General features: G+C 33.3%; 1 protein-coding gene across 4 annotated transcripts in view; it reads right to left on the reverse strand.

The window, feature by feature from the left end:
- LOC102808713 (uncharacterized) overlaps positions 1 to 10,783 on the reverse strand; it is a 23,346-nt gene extending 12,563 nt beyond the window's left edge. For 3 of the 4 annotated variants that reach the window (XR_014929449.1, XM_006816401.3, XM_085499393.1), the window contains exons 1-6: positions 10,643 to 10,783; positions 9,193 to 9,245; positions 3,450 to 3,561; positions 2,109 to 2,169; positions 1,573 to 1,660; positions 535 to 624 (exon numbers count right to left, since the gene is read on the reverse strand). Coding sequence is in view for 3 of the 4 variants with exons in the window: in XM_006816401.3 (XP_006816464.2) it covers positions 535 to 624; positions 1,573 to 1,660; positions 2,109 to 2,169; positions 3,450 to 3,561; positions 9,193 to 9,245; positions 10,643 to 10,759 (521 nt within the window). In the remaining variant the exon portion in view is untranslated. The remainder of the gene's footprint in view (positions 1 to 534; positions 625 to 1,572; positions 1,661 to 2,108; positions 2,170 to 3,449; positions 3,562 to 9,192; positions 9,246 to 10,642) is intronic. The other variant, XM_085499396.1, reaches the window with a different exon arrangement.
- Positions 10,784 to 11,031: the final 248 nt, after the last annotated feature.

The following is an 11,031-nucleotide window of genomic DNA, read 5'->3' on the forward strand; positions in this document are numbered from 1 at the left end:
TTGCTATTTTCACCTATTTTTTAATTTTTTTAATTCAATTTTCCATTTAGCAGTTTATACAGTACAGATTTCTAGCAACCTGTTCTGCATTCATTTAATTCCATTCAGGTTTCACAGTTGCCTTCCCATTGTGCATATTAGCATCACACATTTTAACTACTGTAGTAGCAATCAAAATTACTGTGTGTAAAACAAACAAAAACATTGCCATCTAATAACTTCCTATAATCACCCATGTATGCAAAATCTTTTCTTTAAAGAATTAAATCTAAATCTATTAATTCACCTCAGCTGAACCAGTGCACTTGATTCCCAATGAACTATGGTAAAATGGGTGTTTGAAATACGTGATGCGAGTAGGCAACACTAATGTGATAAAAGGTAGAGGCAAACGCAATAAATGCACAAATGTGACACGTGGGGGGGGGGGGGGCTGTAAAAGTAACATACAATTGAGAGGTTAATACCGACATAAACCTGTTACCAACAACTACGATGAAAGTAAAGAGAATCATACATAAAAAGAGGACTCACCACCAAGCACCAGCTGGACCATAGTGGTCTCCTATAAATGGCAGCAGAGAAATCAGCAGTGAAAGCCCCCAGCAAATTACATGGTATATTCTGATATAGAAATTAATAGAAGTAAAATGTCAATCTACTTTAAATAGTCTGACAAAAATGAAAGACAATTTTGTTCAGATCAATTTCATAATTTCGCAAATGATACCAACTGGTTTTGTATTTTGTGAAAAAACTTTAATTACTTGGTGTAAAAATCAAAAAAGAATTAACAATTTTTCATTAAGCTTGTAATAAAGCAATATTCTATTTTATTCTTTCGGTATTCTAAATTACATAGAAGTGTGCCCTCTAGTAGGAAATATTTTGCGAAGATTTTGAGTTAAAATGGAATCCCCCAAAATAAGTAAAATTGTTGAATGCTGGGAAGGTTGAACTTCAAGAAAAAAAAAATTGCATGTGTCTGTATAGGTGATTTTAGACACAAACATAAATCTTGTGACCCCTGCTTTTCTTTGTTTTTACATGTGAATTTAATTTTACAAAATTACAAATTCCTTAACTTTAATGTCGTCACCTACGCATGCGTCAGATGGCCATAGCGTGTTATTGTTTACAAACAAGCGTCTATCCATGAGCCTTTGCGTTTTTTGTGTTGTTATCGTCGGTTGGGACTCAATTCCTGTGCGTGCGCAGGTGACGACCCTCCCGCTTTAAGATCACAATATCAATGACCCCCAAGTGAATTAGCACAATAGTTGCATCGCAGCGAATTCTTTGTGCATTCGTGGTGTGTCATATTGGTTTAGAAAACACCAATAAGCTTGTCCCATTGTAATGCCAACATTGCATATGAATAGAGGATAATGTATAACAATTTTCACTATAATAAGCTCACTGTAAACTATTGGTTTTGCGGTGAAAATTTAAACTTGGTGGTACAACTATGTTTTAAGATGAGAACAATGGAAATGTTTAGTGTGGGAAATATTGAGCGACTAGTCACAGTATGGGAACTTACACAAGGGTTCAGACATTAGGCATACTTACAGCTCATATCGATCTGTTTTGATCTGTCTGACGGCATTACAAAATAAATTAAATGTTATACAGGAAACCCAGAGTAAAACGCACCAATCTGTTAAGATAGAAAGGGAACATGATAATGAATAAGCTTTATGCATCTTCTCCCAAAAAATCACACATCCTGCACCTTTTGGGGGTACAAATTCATCATAAAAAATTAGTGAATAATTTGCGACCACCAAAAATTGGTGAATAATTTTAAAAATAATTGCTGTTTTCAGGCAAAAGCACGGGCATGTGCAACTTTTAGTGGTCATACAAAAAGTACCGGTACATTAATTTTGAATTCTCTCAATTGATACACTTATTTACATACTTCATGGGTTCAAAATGCAATCATTATTTCCAGGAATATACAAGCAAGTACGATAATCATTATTTTCGTAGGCCCACTCAGGAAATACTATTACGATACAATATTATGATATAAACGGTTATTAACGTGAGAAAGCCAGCTCATAACGACTTATAGGATTGAATTGATCACACCTATAACTTACCAAAGAATGTCAACCACCATGCTTGAAAGTCACACAATGGTCCCTCAGGATGCAAATCACCCTGAAATTAGATTGATTACACGTAAACATCCAAATAAACAAGGTGTAGAGATGCTTGAATTGTCACGTGCAAGCTAAGCGGACAAATTTGATTTGTTGATGTTTTAAACTCAATTACAGAAAGTTACATGTAAGTACTAATAATTAATGTAAATTGCAATGTTTGATCTATTCGCCTGGGAATATTAGGTTCTTTCCTATTGAATTTTTGTGAATATTTTATTCTGTAACTCAATTATTCTTCGAAGCATTAACAAATTGCATTCATGTAACAAGCAGCCTGTCGGCTGAGATAGCTCCGCTGTTAGCAATGCACATTTCAATTAAAGAACTGAAGACATCATTAGAAAATGAACAATATGTATGGTATCAAAGCAATTGGACTTACAATTTTTAACAAGAAGTCGAAACTATCACTTTCTACCAAAAATGACAAAAATATTCACCAAAATTAGAGAATTGAAAATATCATCACAAAATGAACAAATCTGAGAAAGGTCTACATGTAGTATCTATATATGTAATATCAAAGCAATTGAATTTTTGGTTTTTAACAAGAAGTCGAAAATATCACTTTTTACCAAAAATTACAAAAAATATTCACCAAAATTAGAGAATTGAAAATATCATCACAAAATGAACAAATCTGAGAGAGGTCCACATGTAGTATCTATATATGTAATATCAAAGCAATTGCACTTGCGGTTTTTAACAAGAAGTCAAAAATATCACTTTTTACCAAAAATTACAAAAATATTCACCAAAATTAGAGAATTGAAGATATCAACATGAAATGAACAAACCTAAGAGAGGTCTACCCAAGGTACATATACACCAAGTATCAAAGCATTCAGGCTTGTAGTTTTCAAAAAGGAGTCGAAAAAGTAATACATTGACATGGACGACGCACAATCACTCATATGATAAGCTCCGTTCGACAAAGTCGACAGCGGAGCTAAAAATAGAAGGACTGATACCGCGACAGACAAAGACAGACAGTTGGTCGGACAGATATGAAAATTTATACACCATACTGGGAATACAACTGCAAATTGCAGCAGCATAATAGGTTTCAAATAGCAAGCCACTATAATAATTACACGGACAAACAGAGATAATGTGATTACATGCGGAGCAATTTAGCTCCAGGACTCAAGTTTGATGGATACCGAGACAGTTAATCACAGACAAGAAAAGAATGGAAGATTTGGAGATCGTACCCCAGATGATTTCCTAGCCCAGATATGAGCAGCGATCTCAAGACAAATGAACACAACTTACCATTAAGTATGCAATGCTATCACATAATGCAGCTATACTCAGATATAATATCAATCTCTGTGCAAAAAATTGGTACTTTTTGAATAACCATATCACTGCTATCATAAACACGCTGAAATTAATTAAAAGAAAAGAATTTTTTAATTATGATCATTATTGATCTGCCAGATTTTCATTTCACGAGTCTAACACAGCTAAAATAGATTTTTTGCGAAGAGTTATATCCTGATGTAAAACAACACTTAAATATAATGATATGAATATAATATATATAGGTAAAATCACAATCCAGTATGCACGAGTTTAGAATTTTAGTAGTGTACCAGGGCTGCTTCTTTTGAAACCTGGATTTTTACTAGTATTGGTACCAATGCAATAAACTACCCCTATTATTGTTCTTCCAAACACCTGTTCTATGTGTTCTTTATTCCCGATCTTTGTTGATAAGTATAAGTAAAATTACAATATGCCTCATTTGTTTCACAGGAAAATCTGTGAATTTAAAATCTAGTAATATGATCAAATTTTAAAATTTTATATATTAGTCGTGCTTAATTACTAAGCCTGCTTTTATTTTCACCTAATTTGAAAATTGCTAAATGTGCTATAAAAACTAAATTATATTTACATAGAACCAAGTAATGTACTGTTTTTTTTTTTGAAACCAGTAATTTAGAACCTACTGTTGTGTATATACCTAAAATTTGGAAATACTTTTCCTGCTAGTGAAATTATTAAGTACTAACAAATAAAAATATTGATTTTACAGTAAAGAAAAAAGTAAATGTGTGCATTTTTGCTATTTTCGCTGTAGGGATGATGCAGTAAAAATAAAATCCAGTGGATATACCTTTGTTTCCTATACAGTGTATTTTACATTTAACTCCTCAAAAATCAGTTTTTTTTATCAGACATAAATTACTTTGTATTTGCTGATTATTTAAAAAAAAACATGTTTAGTGATGTTTACAGACGCGTCTTCCCAATTTGGTAAAAAATCTGGATAATAAATGTTGCTTCATTAAAATATAGTGTGATGCATCATTTTTCATGTTTGGTCAAAAAAGTTTAAGGTACACATGTAGGCAATCAATTTTAGGTAGATAGAGTTATCCAAAGTATATTTTTTTTAAATTGTTAGAGATACAATGTATACATTTTGGTTAGCTGTGTTTCTACCAACAAAAGTGACTAATCCATGTTGACACACAATTTCTAATAACAAACTAAATAAACATGATACATGTACATTAAATCAATGTATTCCCGAGGGCAACCATTATCGATGAAACAAAAACCGAAAAATTTTAGGAAACGATAATTTGGACTAGTTGTTGAAACTGTTGAAACAGTCTAACAAGACTATCCCTACATGTGCATGTGTTAAGTTTGAGCTATTATCTTGACTTGAGCTATTTTCACCGGCTCAATCTGCATTCCACAGCAGCTCGCGCATAACCCATGGAAATACATGGTACGGTGGTGCACATCTACATGTAAGCAACATAGAATATTCTGTGACATAGCTCCACCACCGAGAATGCACATTTTTATTCAAACCAAAAGTTTTTGAGTCACACTACACCTGTACATATCGAATATACATTCATGTACCAAATCAATACTGAATCAATAACAAATCAAACTTGGTTGAGATTTTATATTGAAAATTGATCCAAGTTTGAAAATGATTGGATGAAAAAATCTGCGTTATAGAGGCCAGAATAATCGGCGCAAGACAATAATGAGGGGTATTATAAGAAATGAACAGTTAATCAACAGAGAAAATGTTTCTACATAGCTCAGAAGCCAGATACTCCATGTGGAATTATTACGATGATTAACCATTATTAAATAGGAAATCGTACAAGTACACCAAATCATGGGGAAATGTCACAATTTTTCAGAGGAATTCACAGTACACAAAGTATGGTTCAATCACCTATGCAAAAAGTATTGCAATGAGCCATACTATTAAAATTTCTAGAAATTAAATGAAGGGCACAACATTGCCACTGTGGTGAGATACATCATGATTCAGACAGAGTTTGCATGATGCGGTTGCTAGCAATCTGCCACTGCATCACTGGATTGAGCAATATATGATATAGAGAGAGCATGATATTCATGGTCAGCTGTCACCCAAATGGTAACAAAACAGTCATCGATAAAATGCACAGAAATACATGTATGTTGATAAATTATTTATTTTTATCTACAGTACAGACTTGGAAATTAACGGCTCTTGTTGATCTAGCATAATAATTGAGTAAACAACTATACTAGAAAGACTAAGCAACACAGGGATATTGTTACCAGGTTTGTATGAAAAACTGAGAATATTATTCTGTGTATCATATTACAAATGGTACATCCCTTTATACTAAAATTGCAGGAAGCAAAACATTGCGTTAAACATAATCCCTGTCAACATAGACCTTGCCATAGCTGGCCTTACAGATGTGTATATCGTCATTGACACCATTATATTAATGACATTATCCATTGATGGTCATATGAACAACAACTGTGACAATATAAATATAACTATACAAAATGCAAGGAAAGAAAAAAAAAAAAACATAATTACAAAAACTAAAACCATATAAACACCACAGCTGTTGCACGGATTGCTATGCAAATAGTAGTTAGGATGATTTCCACAGCCGACAACATAGTAATTTTACTGTTACATTCAATCAGTGCATAGGAAAATATTCTGTATGGTAAATTCAGGCTAATTAACCTATTACCTTAACCATTTCACCTCAATTTCTCTCTTTATCCCCACATATTCACAAAATTGTTTGTTTATAGTCTGCACTTTCCTTCAGAAGACTGGGACAAAAATAGCCAAATTTTTTGAGTCAAAAATAAATTTTTTATTTGTGGGCTCCAAAATTAGGATTCATTTCCAGAAATATTCAAGAATATAAGAAAAAAGTGCCGAAAAATTTGGGCGAGAATGTCTGGTGATGTAATGTTAATGCGGTTACAAATGTGAGAAAAAGTATTTCTTGCTATTAAATTCCAGGTATAGCTACAGTAATTTTGGTCTGACTTACGATAAGATTGCTGGCTGAAATTAAAGTTCCACCACATCATTTATATGTCTGTCAGCAATTTTGAAGTGTAATGCTGTTATTACAGTATACTAAACTCCATGACATTTAATCTTCAGTTATAAATAGATGACCTTTACTCAAGTGGGTCACGGGATTATTCACAGATGGTAGACCCAGAAGGAGTTACTTGCAGTCCTTATGAGGTTATAAAGCTAAACAATTTTACATCTACAATTGTCATCTAGTTAAATTCATTGATTGATCATATTTGAATCATGTCACAATGGCTTGCCTGTATTACTATGTAGGATTTGCATCGCAGGCAATGTTAGATTCAATATGCAATGGATTTCCTTCTTGAGAAAAAGACAGTGGTTCGTGTGTTAAATATTCACAATACAAAAATTACATAAATCAAATACTGTATAGGAATGAAAATTACTGAAAAATAATTTATTTTCGCTTGAAATTAATTTTTACTATTTTCACTAATGGAATGATTCAGTGAAAATAAAATTTACCGAATATACCTTTTTCCCTATATTTTACACATTCAACTCGTCAAAAATTAGTGAAAATAAATTGCATGCAAAACATCCAAAGATTAATTCCAACTAAAATACAGTATTTTACAGTATTGACTGGGTTTAGTTTTTGCTAATTTTACAAATAGCTAAATGCACCAAAACCCAGTGAATATTCGCATTTAACAGAATTTATTGTTTTTTGCACAACCAAAGAATTTAAAACCTAGTGAATATTCTGGAAACAACAAATCCCCTAAAACTAAACCCAGTAAATATTGGCATAATAGAGAAAATTTTAAAGGAAAAAAATATGTAATATTGAGTTCCTAATTTGTATTAAAAGGACCATGATAAATGTTAGAATCCTCACCAGCAAATGCCAAAGCATGATGGCTAATTTACATAATAATACAATCTGATTTGCATATGTATTCAGTAACAATAGAAACAATGTAATTTAATGACCTAATGGTGAATTATAATCAAGCAGCCTAGCAAGTGTTGTAAATTCACATGTTGCATCAAAAGCTGCATATTGAGGGTATACCTTGACTCGCTTGCCTGTTATGCTATTAAAATAATCTGAAGACCCTGAAATGATACATGTCATTTTGCTCATTGGAAGAGCATCTCTGATAGAATTGCACATAAAACCCAATTTGCAAAATATGTTGTATCTTGGATCATTTAAATACTTATTATTACCATAGATATACCTCTGTAATCTATGTAGTTGGATGTACTACCGTAAAATCTCTATTAGAAGCCCCATCTCTAATAGAAGTCGCACCCTTTAATTTTAATAATTGAGAATCAAAATTTCATCATTTTTCATATGTGTAGATGCCCTAAAAGAAGTCGCATCCCTTCTGTTGCATTGTACCATTTTAATAGAAGCCGCGGTTTCTAATACAGATTTTACAGTACTAGGAGAACAACTACAGTAATAAAATTAACACAAAATTCCTTACTTATTCCACTGCTCAAGTGAAAATAGTGCATAAAAATGATGTGAAAGTATAGTCATCTACATTATTATACACCTACAACTGAAAACAATAGAGTTGCTGTTCCGTAGAAAGCTGTATCAGCACTTGTTTGAACGTTCAAACGTTTGAGCGTCAGCCATTTAAATCATTTAAATTTTCCCTGATATGGGATAAACTACGTCACCCACAGTGACGCCTTCAGGGTATTGACGTCATATTCATTCATGTACTTGTATTTGTTTACACTGGACGACGACGGACAATCACTCATATGATCATAAACTGATATTGTATTGCCGGCAAAAAATTCTACTCCAACACAACAGTACTACAGTACAGGAACACTTAGTCATAGGGACGGGTCGTGGGAGATTCCCATTGCCTAAATTAGATATATATGGCTCACAAGCGACAAAACGCTACTTGTCAACTCGTATAACCACATCCGATAGTCGCTTACTAATATTTAGTTATGACTGAGTCATCATTACGGTGACATTGCTGCTACTATTAATGTTGTTGTGACTGTTTTGCTTCCCGGCGTTAGCCATTTAAATCATTTAAATTTTCCCTGATATGGGATAAACTACGACACCAACAGTGACGCCTTCAGGGTATTGACGTCATATTCATATACTTGTATTTGTTTACACTGGATGCAGAAGCGATACAGCAAGTATTGAAAAAAAGAATCCTGTCTCTCATGCAAAAGTTTGCACAGCACAAAACGCTTTTCATTTCAATAAATTATTACTACCGATAAAAGCATAAAAAAGAAGTATAATAATAAGTTTATCATGAGAATACCAAGTAGGCACTACAAGTAGGGGTCATATCGACCTCTGCTACACATCGGTCGATCACTGTACTGCCTTTGTGCATACTTGGCAGTATTCTTGTGATAAGCTCATAGTATTGAGAGTACACATCAACACATGTCTAGCCTTTTCTTTGAAACTTTGGTCACCTTTCGCAAAGTAAACCTGCAATGCATGATTTTTTTTTCAACATTTTCATCAATAGCCAATTGGGATTTTGTCCATTTGGTTCAAAATTAACAAAGAAACAAGATAAAAAAAGCATAAAAACGTTGTACCAAAATTGGTTTGGAGGTACAGATTAGGGCCTTAGAACTATACCTCATAACTTATTTTAGACTTACCAGCCAATCAAAGACAAAGAGGCTGTGAACCTCTTCACTGCTATCACAGCATCCTGTATAACAGAAAAAATGTGAGAATAAACAAACCTGCATTTACCATACATTATTTCAAAACAAACCAAATCTTGGACTTTGCAACCAATAGAGTAAACATGGTAATCAATATCTTTAAAAAAATCTTATTATGTATTTGTACAAAAAAACAACTTTGCTTCTAGACACACAATAGACTCTGATCCAAATATGTTTTGTTATTGAAAATTGAATTTTGTAGCCCTTGCGTTTCCAAGCAAAAAAGCGTAGAGGTCAAAAACGATCGATTTTCACCCAATCTTCTATGATTTTTTGATAATATCATTAAATAAGTCCAACGGTTAGATAGGTTATTTATTATCAGGTCTTTCGTATTTTTCAACAGGAGTTCAACAATACAGATTCTTTGCCTGTGATGTGACACAGAATTCCAACTCAAATGTATCTTTTGCAGTGCATTTTAACATTTTAGTGCATTTGGTTTAACTTAAAAGAGTAGATACAACAGCAAGGCCATAAAAAGTGAGGGGTGCGTGAATAGCCATTTTGACGGCCATTTGAGCTATTAGCATGCTGCATGCAAATAGATTCTGCTATAAAAATTATAGTAGGTAAAGTTCGCTAATTTTCAGAAACTGGTAGCAAGTGTTTTTAGGTCCATCCAAGTCCAAATATAAAACACCTAGAAATGTACAACTGACAGTAAACATATTTTGAAATGCATGAAATTAAAGCAACTAACTAACTACTGTAAAATACTTTATTTTAGTTTGAATTAATTTTCGCTGAAAAGACTTTTGGCAAGTTTTGTATGGAATTTATTTTCCCTGATTTTTTGACGAGTTGAATGTAAAATTTATTTTCACTGAATCATACCTTCAGCGAAAATAGAGAAAATTAATTCCAAGCGAAAATAAAGTATTCCACAGTAACTAATTAATTGATTGATTCATTAATTTAATTACTGGTAATGAAAAAAAAGTTTCAGATCAATTTTAAATAAAATAAAATAGTAATACAACACAGAACAAACTTATAGTTATGTCTGATTACAGTTTCTACAGGAACCATAAACTGATGTTGTACTGCCGGCAAAAAATTCTACTCCAACACAACAGTACTACAGTACAGCAACACTTTGTCATAGGGACGGGTCGTGGGAGATGGGGCCCATTGCCGAAATTATATATATATATGACTCACATGCAACAAAACGCTACTTGTCAACTCGTATAACCACATCCGATAGTCGCTTACTAATATTTAGTTATGACTGAGTCATCCATTACGGTGACATTGCTGCTCCTACTAATGTTGTTGTTACTGTGTTTTGCTTCCCGGCGTCAGCCATTTAAATCTGTTTACCGACAAGATTACTATTCTGAAAAGGACAACTTTACGTGTTCATAAAACTTACACATTTGCCTTCGTTCCCATCAAATAATGTACAATATGTACCCGGTTCCGGTGTCGAAGTCGAATTACTCGGCATTAAAGTACTCGAGGAATTCGAGAAACCCACTGATTCCATCATTCTCGGAAGACAGATCACCTGAGCTCACCGGAAGCAAGCGTCCATTGCATTCTGGGTGCTCGATCGAATGACGTGCCTTATTTTGTGACAGATAATTTGATTGGTCAATTATTTTCACGAATAGTTTTAGAACGTTTTGATGCAATTACGTTGCCGTCTTCGCCATCGCAGATTTTGATCGATAACTACAGATTTGACAACTCAGAGACGCGTTGGTTTACGGTACATATTATGGTAATTATTCAATAAACATCCAAACAAGTAATCCTTCC

The sequence above is a fragment of the Saccoglossus kowalevskii genome, chromosome 1 (genome assembly GCF_978046115.1).
Source record: "Saccoglossus kowalevskii chromosome 1, keSacKowa6.1, whole genome shotgun sequence".
In the NCBI taxonomy this organism is placed as follows: Eukaryota; Metazoa; Hemichordata; class Enteropneusta; family Harrimaniidae; genus Saccoglossus; species Saccoglossus kowalevskii.